The sequence below is a fragment of the Rhinoraja longicauda genome, chromosome 9, assembly GCF_053455715.1.
Source record: "Rhinoraja longicauda isolate Sanriku21f chromosome 9, sRhiLon1.1, whole genome shotgun sequence".
NCBI classification, from domain to species: Eukaryota; Metazoa; Chordata; class Chondrichthyes; order Rajiformes; family Arhynchobatidae; genus Rhinoraja; species Rhinoraja longicauda.
The window spans coordinates 50,294,000-50,315,144 of record NC_135961.1 but is presented as its reverse complement, the minus strand read 5'-3'; the positions used below and the strand labels follow the sequence as shown (position 1 = coordinate 50,315,144).

The 21,145-nt window shown below is 41.5% G+C and overlaps 1 protein-coding gene across 1 annotated transcript in view; it reads right to left on the bottom strand.

The window, feature by feature from the left end:
- vta1 (vesicle (multivesicular body) trafficking 1) overlaps nt 1-21,145 on the bottom strand; it is a 167,930-nt gene that overhangs the window by 77,778 nt on the left and 69,007 nt on the right. Inside the window, exons 2-3 of the mRNA XM_078405455.1 lie at nt 20,421-20,515; nt 5,524-5,651 (exon numbers count right to left, since the gene is read on the bottom strand). Of these exons, the coding sequence (XP_078261581.1) occupies nt 5,524-5,651; nt 20,421-20,515 (223 nt within the window). The remainder of the gene's footprint in view (nt 1-5,523; nt 5,652-20,420; nt 20,516-21,145) is intronic.

Sequence of the window (21,145 nt, the reverse complement as noted above, 5' to 3'; positions counted from 1 at the left end):
AGAAGCAATGGGTGACGTTTCGGGTCGAGACCCTTCTTCGTCCACTTTCGATTTAAACCAGCATTTGCAGTTCTTTCCTACACATGCAACCCAACACCATGCTTTCTATGGTGCATCTGTAAAGGTTTGAGAGATCATCGGAGATATGCTAAATTTCCTTCTCTCCTGAGATGCTGCCTGACCTGCTGAGTGACCTCCAGCATTTTGTGAATAAATGCTAAATTTCCCCAGTCTTCTCAGGATGTAGAGGCATTGATGTGCCTTCTGTCATGTCAATGTGGTTGGTCTATAACAGATTGTTGGTCATGCTAATGATAAGGAATTTGAAGCTCTCAACCATGTCCATTTCAGCACCATTGCTGCTGATTGGGGCATGTACTCTCCCATGCTTCCTGACGTTGATAACTAGCTTCCTCAACTTTGGGGGGGAGTGCTGATTCCTAGGTCCAAGAGTGTGGATTCTATTATAATATAATTATATATAATAGAATGAGTAGATTACCAATAATATTCCTTTAAAATGCATTGCAGATATTTCATCTTTAATCTGCTTTATGCGCTTCCCTTAAATTATTAACTGAAAATTATTTTTTATTACCTGGTTTGTGGTATGAAATATCTATAATGTGACTTGCTGCTTAAACAGCTTTAAGACACCGTGAGAGATCAGAGCATGGAACTTCCTCCACATAACTCCAAAAGCTCCTGTGCACTTGAAAGTGATCTTAATGTGAAGCAGACACAAAATGCTGGAGTAACTCAGCGGGTCAGGCAGCATCTCAGGAGAGAAGGAATGGGTAACGTTTCGGGTCGAGACGTTTCTTCAGACTGTGAAGCAGATTAATTCTGTATGTTTCTAAACATAGCACAAAAAGTAAGGAAATTTGTGTTTGGTAGATTATTTCTTTGTTGTAACAATGCTTCTTGGCAATAAATCTTATACCGTTGGAAAGCCTGTTTATTTCCCTTTTAAATGGTGCCACATTTGTAAGGAACATGCATTTGTGGGATGAGCAGCAGAGCTGAGTATATGGGTTGCGCCCATGAAAATTTTGCCAAATCTTCTCTGCCAATGCCAAACAGCTTATTCTGCTGTTGCTATTGACTCTTGTTTTGAGCTTCTGGTACCCCCAGGTGCTGACAATCAGGTGCCTGATTGGCACCTGATTGGCAGCATCTGTGAGCATGGGCCCTGCTACAGTGGTCAGTAGGTGTCTGCTCCAAGAATTGGCATGCCACGTTTGACTGATCTGGATAGGGCCCGTGCGATAGGGCAACTTCAAGCTGGTGACATTGCTCGCCCCCACAGAGCAGGGTTTCTCAGAGACTACCTCCAGAATTTGGGAGTGGAGAGGATGGAATGGCCTGCCAGCAGTCCTGACCTCAACCCCATTGAACACTTGTGGGATCAGCTTGGGCGTGCTGTTCGTGCCAGAGTGACCAACACAACCACGTTGGCTGACTTGCGACAAATGCTGGTTGAAGAATGGGATGCCACAACAGTGTGTGACCAGCATGAGGAGGAGGTGCCAGGCTGTTGTGGCTGTGTATGGTTCTTCCACACGCTACTGAGGCTCCTGTTTATTAAATGAATAAATTGTTAAATTGCCAATATGTCTTGTTTCTTCAGACTTCAATCATCCAATCCACCAAACAACACCGAACAAGAGTCAATGGCAGAATAAGCTGTTTGGCATTGGCAGAGAAGATTTGGCAGATTTTTCATGGGCGCAACCCACATACTCAGCTCTGCTGCTCATCCCATGTAATGCATGTTCCTTACAAATGTGGCACCATTTAAAAGGGAAATAAACAGGCTTTCCAACGGTATAAGATTTATTGCCAATAAGCATTGTTACAACAAAGAAATAATCTACCAAACACAAATTTCCTTACTTTTTGTGCTATGTTTAGTTGCCCTCAGGGTAAATTCCATGCCCAATTCTACAGGGGGTTCTTTTGTTCCCCTGGTGCTTCTTTACCACACAAATCTGTTATGTCGACACTAGTGAAGTCACAGAGGTTGTCACCAACAGGATCTGCAACCTCCCTGAATTAAGGAACGACAATTCCTATTTACTCTTTACCAAAAAAAGCTTTACTCACCCCATTTTCCCTGATATTCTATTTTAAGAATTAACACTCAAATTGCATTCTGGCTCTCACTCAGATTCATACCTTTGTGGAATCTGAAATCCTATCTCACAAGTGTGATTAGATTGCCTGAGCTCGTGGTCAGCGTCAGTCAGTTTCCTAGCCTTTGGATCAGTCCAGACTGCTGCTAATTATTTCTGTTTACATCTTACAGTTCACTTCTCACTGAATTACGCTGGTCACCCAAAGTCCTTACTCCAGGATTGAGGACTCCACCTGCTTTGCTTTCACTTACAGGTGCAGCGGATTGATTTTTTTTAAACCTGCAGATGCTGGAAAAAATGCTCAGCAGTTAGGCCTTATATGCAGAAAGAGAAAAATGAAGGGTTGTTAGATCCAAAATGTTAACTCTGTCTCTTCCCACATATGCAGCTGAAACTGCTGAGTATTTTCAGTGTTATCTCTTTTTGTTTTCAATGACACAGTGATTTACCTGTATTCCATGCTTCCCCAAAGAGTCGGCATTTATAACTGGACTCCAAGGAAAAACCCTGGTAACCTTCTGCCATGAGCCACTGGATACAGTCACAGAAGATCGCTGTCCCCAATGTACGAAGAATATGCATCTTGTAGCCACTGCTCCTCCTCACCAGACGATACAGGATATTCTGACCCTGAAGGCACTCTTCCAGTTTCATCCGATCATCACAGCATCCATTTATTTAACAACAATTCTATAGCTGGAAGAGTGCCAAATGCTTTGTAATGTGTCTCGTTAAGATATCATCAAATGCTAAATATAAGTGATCAAAAGGGATTACTGTCAGTTTCAGCATGCTGCAATACAGGAATACGGTCATCACTGTTCTGTGAAACTTGCAATTGACGAAGTTAATCTTGATCAATTTTAAAATGATTCACAATTCTGCTGAAACACTGGTAATGTAATAATTTCTAACTGCAGGCTTCTCCTTGAGCTGACGGCAATCAATATTGAAATGGCTAATACAAGCTACAGTATTTACTATATTTTTGGAGAGTTTCCATGGGTGCCAGCAGCAAGCAACATTGATAAACACAAATTCTGCGTCTGCTTGCAAGCAGAAAATCCAATTGTATTGGTTTATTATTGTCACGTCTATTGATGGAAAGCGGATTTGATTGCTATCCAAGTAAACACATGATTACAATCAAAACCATACACAAGCACAATAGGTAGCAAAGAGAAAGTAATTAGAGTGCAGAATCTAGTGTTGCAGCTACAGAGAAAGTGCATTGCATGGGCCACAACAAGATAGATTGGGGGATAGGGATTGGAATGAGATTTAGATCTGGAGACTTGGGAACCTCATTCCTGTGAATGTAACCTTTTACAAAGAATATGTTTTAAGACGACTCATAAATATTTATTGAATGGTCGTTGCATTAAGAGCTCTTTGGGGATAAGCACCCTCTTTTGGAGTTAAAGATGTCAACCCTTCAGGGTTGGCATCGAGTTTCAAGGTTAATCTTTATTCTTTTCCTGGGCACTGTTAGAAGACATACTGAAGGAACTAAACTTTTGAGTCATCATCATAAAACTCCCTGTTTATGTCAATTATTTCTGAGTACTTCCTTCCTCAGTTGATAAATCATAGATAGAGAAATTCGGTTCCACTGGATCAGTCATTCGAGATAGGAAGTTGTGTTGAAACCAGGAGAAATATACAGTATCCAGCTCTTCTTGGCAAACCTCATGTGCGGTTTCTCCTCCATTATGCCCAATAGCTGAGGTTTCATTGTACTGATTAGTGGTAAAAAGAACATTGAAATAAGATTCTTTTGGTAGACACAAAGTGCTGGAGTTACTCAGTGGGTCAGGCAGCATCTCTGGAGAAAAACGATGGGTGCAATTTTGGGTCAGGACTCTTCTTCAGACTGGCAGTCTTCATACTGATCAGTCTGAAGGATCCCAACCTGAAACTTCACCCATCCATTTTCTCCAGTGATGCTGCTTGACCTGCTGAGTTACTCCAGAACTTTGCATCTATCATTGGTATAAACCATCATCTGCAGTTTCTCGTTTCTAAGATTCATTAGGTTCTGGAATGGCATATTTGAGGAGATTGAACAGTCTAGGCTTCTTTTCCATGGACTTGTGAAGAATGATCTCAATGAAATGTGCAAAATTCTTGGAAGGTTGACAGAGCAGGATGGAAAGCTCGTCCCACCCTCTCCCTCACACTAAAAAAAGGAACCTAGATGAGTCAAAATAAAGGGTAAACATTTATGATTGAATGTCTGGATTTTGCTACCCAGACCTGTTGTGGTTCAGTCATTTATTGCATTTAAAGGCAAGGTCACTAGATTCCTGGACGTGGGAAGGAAGCAAGGGAAATGGAGATACTACAGGAAAATGGTGTCTGTGGCAATTTACCCATGATTTTGTTGAATGACAGAGCAGGCACAGTTTCTTAGGATAGTGATTTCACAAGCGTTAGATGAAAATATTCATGAAACTACTGGAATGCTCGAGGTAGAGAGGAGACCTGATGGAAGTGTATTAAATTATGAGAGGCGTAGATAAAGTAGAAAGAGCCTTGTTCCCAGGATGGAAATATCAAATACCAGAGGGCAGAGCTTCATGGTGAGAGGGGCAAAGTTTACGGTTTTTACACTGAGGGTGGTGGGTGCCTGTAATGTGCTGCCAGGGGTGGTGGTGGAGGCAGATATGATAGTGGTGTTTAAGAGGCTTTTGCCTAGGAACATGGATGTACAGGGAATGGAGAGGTATAGAAACATAGAAACATAGAAAGTAGGTGCAGGAGGAGGCCATTCGGCCCTTCGAGCCAGCACCACCACTCATTGTGATCATGATTGATCGTCCCCAATCAATAACCCGTGCCTGCCTTCTCCCCATATCCCTTGATTCCACTAGGCCCTAGAGCTCTATCTAACTCTCTCTTAAATCCATCCAGTAATTTGGCTTCCACTGCCCTCTGTGGCAGAGTATTCCACAAATTCACAACTCTCTGGGTGAAAACGATTTTTCTCACCTCAGTTTTAAATGGCCTCCCCTTTATTCTAAGACTGTGGCCCCTGGTTCTGGACTCGCCCAACATTGGGAACATTTTTCCTGCATCTAGTTTGTCCAGTCCTTTTATAATTTTATATGTTTCTATAAGATCCCCTCTCATCCTTCTAAACTCCAGTGAATACAAGATTATATGGATTATATGCAGGCAGATAAGAGTTGGTTTTGGCATAATATTTGGCACGGACATTATGGGCCAATGGACCCGTTCCTATGCTGTGCTGTTCTATGTTCACTGCTCACAAGTCATAGGAGCAGAATTAGGCCATTTGGCCCATCGAGTATACTCCATCTGTTCCATTGGCATATTGAAACTTGTGTTTCTCTTTCAATAAAATACAGTTTACAAGACTCACTTGTGAAATCTTCCAGCACGATCTTCAGTATCCGCATACAGGAACATCTTGTAAGCATAATTTTCTATGTGGGCGTTCCCCACCACATCTTGGGTAATTGATTCGTTATCACCCAACTGTTTCTTCATCTGAAAGGGAAATAAGAAACCAGCAGGGGATTTAATGTCAATGATCCTTTGTGTTTTAATTGTAATTCATTATTCGCACACATAATGGCCACACATAGGGCCAGACTGGATAAGAATGATTATTTTGCTCTCTAAAGGATGCGAGAGACCTGGATGGGTTTTTACAACAATTGAGTCATTTGATGGTTATTAAGACAATACTAAGATAAGCATTTAGATTCTAGATTTTAATTTAATAAATTGAATTTTATTCAAATTTACTGCTGTTAGGTTTCTCCATCGATGTCGCAGATCTGTGGTCCCCAGTCCAGTAACTTAACTACTACTGAAATCTTCATGCGGTCTTAATTCAACCACAATCTACCATCCATGAGGCTGCGGTGATATTAATGGATTGGAACTACTATCTGAACCAAATATGGCACTTGCCTCATTATTTTTGAACTGTGTGTTAACTGTCTGCAGGAATAGTTTATCAAAATTACCAACTCCAGAAGGAACTCGTAAAATTCTGGCAACAGTCTTCAGCATAACTTGTACTTATCGTTATTCCAGGCTGAAAATAACTGAGAATATTTTTCAGATATGGAAATCTGGCACTTATCAGGTGGGAGGTGGGAGATATTTTCAATATGGTTTCAATTTGCCCATATTGTATGCACGCGTACTATTTTTTTTGAAGCAAGGTCAAGCAGTTCTGTGGGAGAATTTAGAATGGAATCAGTATTTAAAAATAAATGGCCGCTCATTTAAGACCGATGAGGCAAAGTTTTTTTCTGACAGAAGGTTACAAGTCTTTTGAATTCACTTAGTCAAATGATCGTGAATGCAGAGTATCTTTAAAACAGACGTAGACAGATACATGACAAGCGACGGTGTGAAAGGTTATTGGAATGTGTAGGATGTACAACTCTGGTGGTTGATCAAACATACATTTCACGATAAGGACAAGCGATATGCAACTACTATGCCATTTTAGCCCACTGTATGGCTTGCCCTTTTCAGCATATTAAAAATGCTTCTCATTCTATAAAAATCTCAATTACAAGAATTCATTCAGTAATGTTAATTAAGAAGCATTCTTACAAAGCTCTTCTTTCTAACCATCAAAAGTTTACAGGATGTATTCCAAAAGGGTACAAGTGAACACTTCTTCACCAGATGAACAGATCCTTCAGTGCTGAAAGAATTAACACTGCATACACGGTTTGACATTTTTACAGCAGCTGATTATGGAGTTAAGTGCAATAACTTCATACAAATCATATTGTGGTAAATCACTGATCAACTGTGCCTCGGAACCAAAATAATACCAGCCTATGGGCAGTTAGAAAATATGCGATAAAAGCATGAAGTCAGTGAGCTACAATGGACAGGGAAAAGAGGAGAAATAGTAACGGCAAGGACTTTTGTTCTTGCAAATGATCCAACCACTTAATGACGGAAAGGATGTACAATGTAGATATCGGAGGGAACGGGGGGGGGGGGGGGGGGGAACGTCAGTGTTCAATTACAAATTCATTATGAAATTTAAGCAGAGGAATCGGCAACATGGACAGTGGGAAGAGGCGCATGTGGCAAGTAAGAAAAAGTGCTATAAAAGCCAATTTCACTTGTGAGTGAGCAGGTAGTGTTTTAACCAGTCTAGAAATTCCATTCTCGAGCACAAAGAAAAATAATCAATTGCCAGTCTGTTGAATTAAAAACAAAATGAAAAGTCATCCTGTTTTGGGCAGGTTACCAAACACAACCACCAGGAATTTGGGAAAGCTTTCTGTCCATAGAGGACAGATATTTGGAAATAGTATAAATCAAACTTGGCAGAGAATTGACAAATCTTTCATCAATATTATATCACCGTTCACTTCAGCACATCAGAGACTGGCAATAAAATACAGGAGGCTTTATTCGCAAAGCACACCTCAAAGAAGGAGTCTCGTAGTAAGAAACTCAGAAATATAATTAAAATTCTATCTGAAAAAACATTGTGAACAATTGTCATTATCCATTTTTCCTTTCACATTTCACTATTTGGCTAGATCTATATATATATATATTTAAAATGACGAAGTGTATGTATGCATTTGTGTCTGTATTTATATACGTCATATAAATGTGTGTACATTTGTTTTGTGGGATGTGGTACATGTATACAGTAGTCATGTGCCCCCACTGAAAGATGAATGTGGTCTGGAATGCAAGGCTCTCTAGATGGCTAACCTTAATCGCACCATACTTTTCAGCCATTGCGCTGGATGATAATGGCAATATGGAGACACAAGGAACTGCAGGAACTCAACTGGTCAGGAGGCATGTGGAGTAAAAGGGCAGACGATGTTTTAGACTAGGCCTTTTCTTCAACCTGACGGAATAGTAGAGGGGGAGGAAGCTGGAAGAGAGAGTTAAGGTTAGGGCTAAGCCTGGCAAATGATAAATAGATATCATTTGAGAAGAGGGGCATGGTTAATGGGAGATGAGTGGACTAAGTGACAATGGCTAGAGGTGAAAAGGATAAGAAAGTAGTAAAATAAACAAATAAGAGGTGGTGTAAAATGTAAAGCCAGAGGAAGGGATACGGGTGGAGGAGGCCTGGATAGAGTGGATGTGGAGAGGATGTTTCCACTAGTGACAGTCTAGGACCAGAGGGCACAGTCTCCAAATAAAAGGACGTTCCTTTAGAAAGGAGAGGTGGATGAATTTCAGCCAGAGGGTGGTAAAACTGTGAAATTCATTGCTACTGATGGCTGTGGAGGCCGTCTTTGAATATTTTTAAAGGAGAGATTGAAAGGTTCTTGATTAGCAAGGGTGTCAAATGTTACGGGGAGAAGGCAGGAGAATGGGGTTGAGTGGTAAAGATTGATCCAGTAGAATTGAACAGAGGAGTAGACTTGATTAACTGATTGGCCTAATTCTGCTCCTATAACTTATGCACATGACAGAGGGGAGGGGAAAGAGGGGATGAATAAAAAGTAACTGTTGGACTCAAGGATGGGAAATGAGCCTATGAAGGATAGGAAAGGAACAAGTTGACTTGGGTAGTGGGAGAAATGTGTGCAAACTGGGGTGGGAGGGTGGGCCTGAGAAAGAAGAAGGATGGGGCATTATCTAAGCTAAATATTGTGAAGGTGGGAAAGGATACTCAGATGAGAGGTGTGCAGGGTGGTGTCAGAATTGGGGGTAGGGGGATTTGGAAGGGCAGCAGGATCCAGCAGTGCTGATGTTAAGGGCCCCAGCCTGGAGGCAGCAGATCCAGGAGAGTCAACTGTCTAGGCCTACAGGCAGCTGCAGAAGCTCTCCGAACCAGTAGCTTTAACACCCCTATCCCATAAGTGTTCAGGGGAGCCACAGAATTTGGGACAGTCACTGACCCTATCCTACCAGCAGCCAGGGTGAAGAAGACTAGCTGCAGTGGTCCTGGCTTGGGAGGCAGCTGTATTTGGTGTCGTTGGTGTCGGGAGCCCTGCTTGATTTGGCAGCAGTGGCAGTGACAGTAACAATAGTCACCTAGCTGAATCACCCAGTGTATGTATCCTGATTTGCCAGACTGGCATTCTGGATTCGTTCCCTGTGACTTCTTACGTAAGATTCTGAAAGGGCATGTGAATGCATGGGCCGTATAAGAATCTGAGCTCTGGCACCTGCTCTGCTGTGTACTAAGAATATAATAATAATAATAATAATAAACATTTATTTTATATAGAGCTTTTCCAGATGCTCAAAGACGCTTTACAAAAACAGTCAAGACATAAAAACAAACAAACGAACTGTCCTGACGGAGAAGCGGCGAACAAATAGCGCCAGCGTCCTCTCACGTCAGGGTCCGGCAGTAGACAATAAAGAACACAAGATACACAATTACAATTTTAACACAAACAGCCATCACAGTGATTGCTCCAGGCACACCCTCACTGTGATGGAAGGCAAAGAAAAGTCTTATCCCCTCCTCATTCTTCTCCCGTGGTGCCACGAGGCGATCGAGGCTCCCGACTTTTGAAGCCCCCACCGGGCGATGGAAAGTCCCAGGGCGGAGCCGAGCAGGCCGATGAAGGTCCTGAGCCCCCACCGGGCGATGGAAAGTGCCGCGGCCAGGCCAAGCAGGGCGATGAGGGGCCTGCGAGCGGGTCAATCAAACCTCGCGCTTCGGGGCGGTCGAAGCTGCTGCGGCTGGAGCTCCCGAAAGCCGCTCGCCAGCCAGGGACCTGCGAACTCCAGATGTTGCGGTCTGCAGGGCCCACGGCCGAAGCCTCCGAGATGGTAAGTCCAGGCCCTGCGACCGGAGTCTTCAAGGTCGATCCCAGCTGGAGGCCGCCGACTCCACGGTGTTAGGCCGTAGCGCGAACAGAGATACGACACGGTAAAGGTTGCATCTCCGTTGAGGAGGAGATTGGAAAAAAAGGTTTCCCCCATCCCCCCACCACCCCCCACATATACAGAGCTAAAAATAAATCAAAACATACATTTAGACGATAACAAATGTATAACGATGGCTGAACTTTTACTTCAGTGTCACTTTCCTGTACAAACTCCAGGTCTCTAGATTACTTCAAATTCCCATCAATCTATGCTATGGATTTACTCCATGGCTGAGTGAACACAGCGCACAAGTATAGAGAATTGCTACTCTCCAGGTGAAGATATTTATTTTTATCTCGGTTCTGAATGGTGGACCCTATATTTTAAGTATGAACCCCAGACACCCCGGCCAGAAGAATCATTCTTACATCTACTTTGTTGCATTTCCTCTAGCGCATTCCTCTAGCACATTGAGGCGGTAAACCTCTAACTTCCTTGAGGCGGTAAACCAAACTGGCACGGAATACTCTAAGTGCAGTGTCACCAGGGCTCTACATTTATAACTGCACTCAAATCCTCTTTTGCAATGAGATCAATGTACTATTGAATTTCCTGTCTGCCACTGTGCATCATGTTAACTTCCAGTTTCATATACTCCAAGACTCCCTGAACACCAATACTTTTAAACCTCACACCATTTAGAAAAAATTTTGCTTTGTTTTAAAAAATAAAAATGGATGATTTTACATGTTTCCACATTATATTCTATCCACAGCCTATTTCTATCCCTTTGAAGTAATTCCCCTCAACTCTCATTGGATCTAGTTTTGCACAAAAAGCAAATGGGTACAGTATATTTGTTTGTGAATTGCTGCATTTCTCTAAATCGGAGCTGTGGAGGTTGAATCATTGAATATATTCATGGCTAAGCTAGCTAGGTGTGACATCTGTAGGTTATGAATAAACAAGTAGGAAAGTGGATCCGTGGACAATGTCGGATCATCAATGGAGTGGGCTCAGGGATCCACATTGCCTAAATTCATTTATGTTCCTAACCACATTTGTATGACAATGTGACTGACATTGTGGAGATAGCTAGTTGGTTGATGCAAGAAGAGTTTCTGGCAACTTTTAATAACACCCTCGGAGCAAACAAGGTTAAGAACTACCATTTGAGATCCAGTTTATAAAGGTTTATGCAGAGGAGGACTTGGCTGTAAACAGTGCAGATATTACTGTTTTACTCAAATGTCAAGGACAGCAATACAGAATAGCACAACACTAAAATCTCTAAGAATACTTAACACCAGTTGAGAAATGGACCCCCACTTTATTAAACTAATTGACAGCTCGTATCAGATAACTACCTCCAATTTTCAGCAGCCTAAGAATTTGCTGAATTCGATTTCACTGCAGGTGCGGCTTCATTTCTTGTCAGATAATTGAGATAAAGGATGATTTCATTCTATGGCACAAATTTAGTGGTATTTAAATGGTTTCACAGTTGGTTGCTTTTCCCCTAACTACCGGAGAGATTACCTGCTTATAAACTGATCGATCCACTTGTTGAAACACAGCCTATTTCAATCTCGGATAGACACAAAATGCTGGAATAACTTCAGTCTGAAGAAGGGTCTCGACCTAAAATGTCACCCACTCCTTCTCTCCTGAGATGCTACCTGTCCCGCTGAGTTACTCCAGCATTTTGTATCTACTTTCAATTTAAACCAGCATCTACAGTTTTTTCCAACACTATTTCAATCTCAACTCTGTACTATGCTTGCTTATCTTAACGATGAATGTGATGCAGCAGTACAATTGCACTTACATTACCAGGAAGGGAGAAATGCGCCAATTACACTACCCAGTTGAAAACCTGCATGTGTGAATACCAAATGAGGAGAAATGTTTGCAATTGAGCCAATTCGCATAAAGTTAGTAAAGCAATAATTTTTTTGGTTTGCTTCATTACACCCACTGGAAGACTGATTTAGCAGAGCTCATTTCCCTTTGCTTGAGTTGCAATGGGTGAACAGACTTCAGCCGATCCAAATACAGAGGACACTACAGTAGAGTTAAATCTTAACTGCACAGGAGCAGTGGTAATGGCAGATCAAAACCAGAACTATTTTTAAAAACAGATATGTAATTACCTTCATATTTTTGCTTCTACATTTTGCGCATGTTGTGCCACATGAGGTGTGGTGGCAGTTTCCACACTACCTTCCTTCACATAGATTGAGCTTTTCATCCATAAACACATTTAGCCATCATTTAATCCAGTGTAAGATTCAAATGACAACAGCCTGTTATTAGAGTCTAAATAGAAGTTTTTCTTAAACCAGTTCTGCTGGTGCATTTGAGAAAATGCGAAAAGCCTAATTAATTATTAAATCGATTACGCAAAGATTTGATCGTCCATAATAATAATAATAATAATGCATTATATTTATATAGCGCTTTTCTAAACACTCAAAGATGCTTTACAAGGTTTACTAAAACATAAAAGAAAATAAATAGATAAATAAGTAAACGAAGAGAAAAGGAAAAAGAAGGTGAGGTAACGGTCAGTGATTGAAGGCAGTGCTGAACAGGTGAGACTTCAGTGATGTTTTGAATGTGGTGAGTGAGGAGGAGTCTTTGACGGTTGGGGTAGTGAGTTCCAGAGTGTGGGAGCAGCGATGGAGAAAGCCCTGTCCCCCCAGGATCTGAGTTTGGTCTGAATGGGGGGGGGGGGACAGGAGGTTTGCAGCAGCAGAGCGGAGGTTACGGGTTGGAGTGTGTCTGTGGAGGAGGTCAGTCAGGTAGGATGGGGCCAGGTTATGGAGGGCTTTGTAGGTCATGAGAAGGATTTTGTACTGGATTCTCTGGGGGATGGGGAGCCAGTGGAGCTTGTAAAGGACAGGGGTGATATGGTCACGGATCGGGGAGTGGGTGAGTAGACGGGCAGCGGAGTTCTGGATGTGTTGGAGTTTGTTGATGATTTTTGAGGGTGAACCATAGAGGAGGCTGTTGCAGTAGTCCAGACGGGAGGTGATGAAGGCGTGGATGAGGGTTTCTGCAGCTGTGGAGGAGAGGGATGGACGGAGACGGGCGATGTTTTTGAGGTGGAAGAAGGCTGTCTTGGTGATGTGTTTGATGTGTTTGTCAAAGGAGAGGGTTTGATCAAGGATGATTCCAAGATTCCGGATGTGAGGGGAGGTGGATACTGGGAAACCATCAATATTGAGGGTGAAGTTGTGGGTGGATTTGGTGAGGGTTTTTGGTCCAATAATGATGATTTCAGATTTGTCGCAGTTGAGTTTGAGAAAATTGAATTGAAGCCAAGATTTTATTTCAGTGATGCAGTTTGTCAGGGTAGAGTGCGTAGTGGTGGAGATTGACTTGGTGGAGATGAGGAGCTGGATATCATCGGCATAGCAGTGGAACTTGAGACCATGACGGCGGATTAATTGACCAAGGGGGAACAGGTACAGGATGTTAGGTTAGGTCCATGTTAGGTTTATTAGTATCCTGATTCGCATCATTTAATAATTCCAGCAATTTAGGAAGTAGGAAAGAGACTGACACTGTAGAAAAATAACAACTTATCAAGATTACTTTAAATGCATCGATTGCCTGTGTAACTCCCAAAAATGGTAAGAGCAACAAATCATCGCCCCTAGTCAGAACAATATCCTGATTTGGACAAATGCTGCTTCTGTGTTGCTGCATCAGTAGCTTTACATCCCCAACCTAACAGCACCATGGAAACAGCATAGCAAATCAAGATGGTCAATCAGCACCTTCCAGAAGAAAGTAGAGATGGATAATAAAAGTGTCTTCAATAGAAAAAAAGAGTAATGTTTCACAGAAAAATAATTTTTGTCCCTGCAATGGAAGAAAGGAAATAAATGGTTATTTTGCTCTGAAGTGGAGTCAGGGGGTATGGGGAGAAGGCAGGAACGGGGTACTGATTGAGAATGATTAGCCATGATCACACTGAATGGTGGTGCTGGCTCGAAGGGCCGAATGGCCTACTCCTGCACCTATTGTCTATTGTCTATTGAATTGGGGCAAGCAAATCTATAATGGAGTAGAGAGCCTATGAATTCAGTCATTTGAACCTCAAGCTTCAATCCTAAACACAAGTTGTGGTGGATGGTTATGTTAACTTTTATGTAGTTGTTTGTCTTGTTGCTTTTTTTTAGTATGGCTGTTATGGTAATTGGAGTTTCACTGTACCTTAATTGGTCCACGTGACAATAAACTGACCGTTGAACTTTTGAAGCTAATTCATTGAGATGATTGGGATAGAACACAATTTTCAAAACAAAGCCATCATTCCTATTACAAAGTGATCAATTGAAGGTGGGACTTGTAACAAAGCAGAGCTCAGCGTGCAGCAAAGGAAAAAATCACGAGGAAATGAAACTGTGAAGTAAAGTGCGACATTTAAAATGATCCAGTTCAAAAAGTTAATTTTTCAGTTCATTTAAATCCTTAACTGGAATGAACTTATCTCAGATCAATTCTGAATGATTCAATTCTCTGTGCTGAAACTACCCTTTTGTGCAATGTTTATTACTTGTATCAGTCAACTCCCTTGCAAACTATTCTTGTAAGTCAATCACCCTTTGAATTAGGGTTTAGCCGGTGCCTCTCAGGGTCCTTTAACAAAATAAAATTCTACATAAATAAGTCTTTAGCCAACATTTCTACACCAAAGGTGTATAATTTACCTTGTTTTTCTTTTTATGGCCAAGTTCCTGTTTGAGTAATGGAGGCTTGGAAAAACAACTATCTTTCTTCTGTAAATGCTGAATGACCTCTTTCACTGGCAACTGCTGTTGCACTCTACCTGGAACATGATTCTCGCACCTAAACATGGTAGTTTCTGGGGAACAGTGAGCAACACATGTGCATCAAGCTGCAAGAGTGGAAAAAATGTTAACCACAGATGAATATTCCTGCTGATTTTACACCACAAGTCTGTGAAATCCTGGTTTCAGGTTAATTTGGAGAAAAGGAGAGATTTGTAGAGATGGAAGTTATACAAGGATTTTATTAAGTGAAAATGAAGACAAAATATAGAGAAACAAATAACTCCACTTGCCCTCTTTCTTCATGAATTGAGGTATGTTTTAGTTTGTTTCATTGCTACATTTAGATTACCCAAGTCAGAGGGATATCATTTTAATTCTAAACTAATATCCCAAATGCAAATTCCTCCTCCCTCACCTCCATTCAGGTGAGACAAAGTTCACGTGCAGCTCCTCTAACCTCATTTACTCCATTTGGTTTAGTTTAGTTTAGAGATATAGAGAGGAAACAGGCCCTTTGGCCTACCGAGTCTACGCTGACCAGTGGTCACCCGTACACTAGTTCTACCTACACACTAGGGACAATTTACAGAAGCCATTTAACCTACAAACCTACGTCTTTGGAATGTGGAAGAAAACCAGAGCACCAGGAGAAAACCCACACAGTTACATGGAGAACGTATAATTCTGCACAGATGGCACCCGTTGGCAGGATCGAACCCGTGTCTCTGGCACTGTAAGGCAGCAACACTACTGCTGCACCACTCTGCCACCAGGAGGCCACATCAGTGTTCCCGATGTGTCTCCTTTATAATGGTGAGACCAAGTGTAGATAAGCTCCTTTACAAGCTCCACTGGCTCCCCATCCCCCAGAGAATCCAGTACAAAATCCTCCTCATGACCTACAAAGCCCTCCATAACCTGGCCCCATCCTACCTGACTGACCTCCTCCACAGACACACTCCCACCTGCACCCTCCGCTCTGCTGCTGCCAACCTCCTGTCCCCCCCCATCCAGACCAAACTCAGATCCTGGGGGGACAGGGCTTTCTCCATTGCTGCTCCCACCCTTTGGAACTCACTACCCCAAACCGTCAGAGACTCCTCCTCACTCACCACATTCAAAACATCACTGAAGTCTCACCTGTTCAGCACTGCCTTCAACCACTGACCGTCACCTCACCTTCTGTCTCCTTTTTCTGTTCGTTTACTTATTTATCTATTTATTTTCTTCTCTATGTTCTAGTAATCCCTGTAAAGCGTCTTTGAGTGTTTGAAAAGCGCTATATAAATGTAATGCATTATTATTATTAGACTAGGCGACTGCTTTGGTGAACACTTATGCTCAGTCAGCCACGACCTGCTGGATCTCCGAGCTGCTCACCATTTTAACTATCCTTCCCATTCCCCTACTGACCTTTCCGTCCTAAGCCTCCTATACTGCCAGATTGAGGCCACACGTAAACTGGAGGAACAGCGCCTCATATTCCACTAAGGTTGCTTAAAACCCAACCGTATGAACATTGAGTTCTCCAATTTTAGGTACCCAACCTACAAACATCCGCCCTTCACCCCACCACCCCACCCCACTCTCTTCCCTTTGCATCCATTTCTCTCCTTCCACCAACACCTCTACTTCCTTTGTAGGCTCAAGAAGTTCGGCGTGGCCCCAACAACCCTCACCAACTTCTACAAATGTGCCATTGAAAGCATTTTACCGGGATGCATCACAACATGGTCTGGGAACAGTTCCATCCAAGACAGTAAGAAATTACAGAGTTGTGGACATAGCCCAGGCCATCACACAAACCAACCACCCTTCCATTGACTTCATGTACACCTTACACTGCCTCGGCAAGACCATAAGCATAATCAACAACCAGTTTCAGCCCGGCCACTCCCTCTCTCCCCTCTTCCATCAGGCAAAAGGTACAGAAGTTTGAAAATGCATATCTCCAGCTGTAACCATCCTCTCACCATCTAGGTGTTGGTCCTGACCTCCTATCTACCTCAATGGAGACCTTTGAAGTATCTTTACCTGGCTTTATCTTGCACCAAATATTACACACATGATATATCCTGTATCTGTACACTGTGGACGGCTAAATTATAATCATATATAGTCTTTTCTTTGACCGGAGATCATGCACCAAAAAGCTTTTCACTGTACCTCGATACATGTGACATTAATAAACAAAACTGAGTTACGCCAGCACTTTGTGCCTGTTTTTGTAAACCAGCATCTACAGTTCCTTGCCTATGTAATTCCAAAGGCAAGGTATTTCAGTCCACGGGTAAACATCACAGTTATTCCCAATTTCAATGTTAAGAAATTCATTATAATATTTATTAAATCTATTTTTTTTAAAGCTTCCCGTTGACTTCCAGAAGGGAAAGCTGTGATTCAACAGCTTCAAGTTTTTGGGTATGCGCATGTCTGAAGATCTGTCCTGCGCCCAACACATTGACCTCCCACGTCTTGCAGAAGGAGCAAAGACTGCCCTAACTGCCATTAGCCCATAAATGCCTCTCTCTGTCCTTACAAGATTGAAGAAATTAGGCATGTCGCCAAATATTCCTTCAAACTTCTACAAGTGTACGAAGGAAACCACACTGACTGGTTGTATCATAGCTCAGTTCGGTAACGGATGCCCAGTAACGAAAGTGGCTGCAGAAAGTAATGATCATTGCCCAGACCATCACAAGCATTGACCACCCCACCATCCAGGGATCTACAGGAAGAACTGTTTCAAGGCGGCACCTAAGATCATCAAAGTCCCGCTCTGCCCATGTCATGCTCTCACCTCGCTGTTACTCTCAGAAAAAAATATTTCCTGGTTCAAGAACAGCTTTTTCCCATCAACCATCTCCCTCTAGAACTACACTGCACAACACTAACCATAATTCTACTTCAGCAACAAACTCCTATGGACTTTCTAGAGGTTGCACCATGTACTTCAGTTTACATTATTAGTCTGGTTACCTAGTAATAATGAATAATTTATTAATTTGCTGTGGCAAGTAAAAATTTCATTGGTCCGTTCCTGGTGCATATGACAATTAAGTACTCTTGACTCTTGACAGTGAGGAGTCAGCATAAACTTCTAACTAACATCCAGAATATCCTAGAACATGAAATATTAAAATCTGCATATATGTAATATACCACCTTTTGCCATTTGACCAGACTCATTTTTCTAAACTGAATATCCAGTTCACCCACTATTTCCTGATACTGATTTAATTATGTTTCTGCAACTCAATCAAATTAAAGTAACCACCAATAGCATAGGCTTTGATCTTTTGCTAATTCAATTATTCACCACACTGAAATATTAGTCTCATATTTTCCCATTTTATTAATCTCCGGCATTTATACTGTCTTTGCCATTCAGCAGCTGTCAAAACCGTGGACTGAATGGCCTGTTACCTTCCTGCGTGACTCCTCCAGTGCCATAGTGAGGCCCACCGGAAATTGGAGGAACAGCACCTCATATTTCGCCTGGGCAGCTTGCAGCCCAGCGGTATGAACATTGACTTCTCCAACTTTAGATAGTACCTCTGTCCCTCTCTTCCCCTCCCCCTTCCCAGTTCTCCCTCTATCTTCCTGTCTCCACCTATATTCTTCCTTTGTCCCGCCCCCCTGACATCAGTCTGAAGAAAGGTCTCATCCCGAAACGTCACCCATTCCTTCTCTCCTGAGATGCTGCCTGATCTGCTGAGTTACTCCAGCATTTTGTGAATAAATACCTTCGATTTGTACCAGCATCTGCAGTTAATTTCTTACATAACATCAAACCTGTATTCCAAGTGGACCCAAAAGCAACCTTTGTATTGGTCAATTGCCCTTTTGTGTTATTTCTATACATTTTCAAGCATCAGCCTCTTAATGCCCCAATAAAATATCAGCACTCTCAACTCCCATTTCTGTGGAACACCTTGTTGTTATATTGATTCATAGGAAGTGGCAGCAGGGTAAAAAACAATGCATATTTCTCTGATTGTATTGAAATTCTGCTGACGGAGTGTTCTCTTAGAAGTCGTTGCTTGAGTGCTTATAAAATCTAGCGTTTCACAAATCAATTACAGAGTATGCAAAGTGATCCTGGCATCAACTGCCATTTTCCAAGGCTAGTTCCAAATTTCTACTATCCTTTGTTTTTTAGAACTGTTTCTCAATTTTACACAAGATCTGGCTCTAATCTTTGAAGATACGTTCTCCAAATTCCAAATTTAGTTGAAACTATTTCTATTTGATTTGACTTTTCATTCAACATCATGGAATACTGCAATAAAATACAGTTCATTTATATTGCAAAGATTGTCATCCTGGTTTGTGTAACATCTCCTCAATTTATCACATGGAATTCAGTGACCACAGCCTTTTTTGAAATCCATTTACCACGCTTACACATCCATCTCGTCTAACAGCAATTTTTTATATTTCAACAACTTTATTATTTGCAAAGCATTTATTGATGTTATTAGTGGTCAAGACTTCTATCTCAGATATCATTTTTCCAGGCTAGATTAATTGTCACACTTTCTACTTTGCTTTGATATTTGAAACAGAGATTAAATCTTTAATGAATTAGCGACAAATCAAATAGAAAAAAAACATGATTTAGAAAAGGTTTTGAATTAGGAACCTGCAAATAAGAAAATCTCAGTCAATTTTTTGCGACTGCCAGTTCGTTAGTTTTTAGCTAAATTAATCTACAAAAACAGATTTCATCACAGAAACAAATTAAATTATGAACATTTTATCCCTGACTTGTTCACTTGGACCAAAAAATGAACCCACACAGGCACTGGAATTATATTTGGACTCTGCTTTCCTGTTATAAATTCCATTAGTAAAGCTGCAGATTGTCATTCTTTAAATACAGACACAAAATGCCCCAGCGGGTCAGGCGGCATCTCTGGGGAACAAGGATAGGTGACGTTTTGGAATGGGACTCTTCTTCAGACTCGGGTCTGAAGAGTCTGTAGAAAGGTCCTGACCCAAGATGTCACCTAACCATGCTTTCCAGAGAAGCTTTTGTTTTGCTAGTCACTTACATTCTTCATTTAAAAAAAATACACTTCACTCATAAAAATTTGACCTGTTAAGTGTCATCAGTGGGTGCATTTTGTTTACAATGCCGCCAAGTTCTCCTGTTTAATACCCGTGCTCAGTCACATAAATCAGGAAGAAGCCTGTAACCCCCATATTGAATACAATTGCCTCTCTAAAATGCACATTCATCTGCTTTTTATAACAATGAAGCCCATCCACGCAGACTGACCCACTGAGCTACTCCAGCTCATTGTGTCTTTGTTTGTAAAACAGCGTCAGCAGTTCCTTGTATCTCCTCTCAACACCAACTACTCCTGTGGCTCCTTTTAGCATCTTCTCGCTCCTGTACTTGTATTATATAAAATAAACTATTTCATGCAGCAATCCATTACACTTCTGCTGTAAGCTTCATTTATCTAAATGCAACTTTTTAAAAAATGGAACGAATTTGGGAACATTAAAATGCAAATTAAATTCAACTGCCATAGCCTGGTTTAAAAATCTGCTGTGCTATTGACGAATTTTTAATTACAAAACGACATTTAGCCTTTAAACGCTTTGTGCAACATCAAGGAGGCAGACTGTTTGAAGAATGAGGTTTCAAATTAATACTTACAACTTCTAGCTGATCCATGAGTTTCACCAAGAACTTGCGACATTCTGGTGTTTTACTATCAATTTTCATTCCAGTCTGCATAGCATATAAACGACCTGTGGAGGAGAGTAAATCCCAATAAATACAATGTAGCCACGAACTTGCCCCAGGAAAATAATCTTGCGAAATCACGAAGAGCAAATGCACAGCAGTAAATACAACCTTGAACAAACCATCAATACGGATCACCTCGAATTTCCATTCACCCTCCTATGCTTTTGAGCTGAAACTGACGCAAGAAGTTCATTTTAAAGCTACTAATTATCTTAACACCTGTTCAAGAACCATGGGAAAAATAAAACCTGCACAAAAAAAATGAACTGGGAAAAGCTGACCACAGCCTGACAATATTGGATCACATTTGGTCAGATCAAAATTGGCTGACTGAAACCCTCAACCCTATATCGCGTTCACATTATTCACACAAATATATTAAATATCGACCTGTTTTAACATCATTGTCTCTTAAACTAGTGTTTTAAAGGCTCACAAACTAAGATAGAAAAATATGCCTGCAACTTTATCTTAAAATGGATGATCCATTTAAAAAAAACATCTCTCCTCATCCACCTCGTCGATACCAATCAAGAACTCATGTTTCAATCAAGTTTCCTCTCACCCTTTTTAACTCCAGTAAATACAAACCTAGCCTGACTAACCTTTTGCCAAGAAAACATGCCATTCAA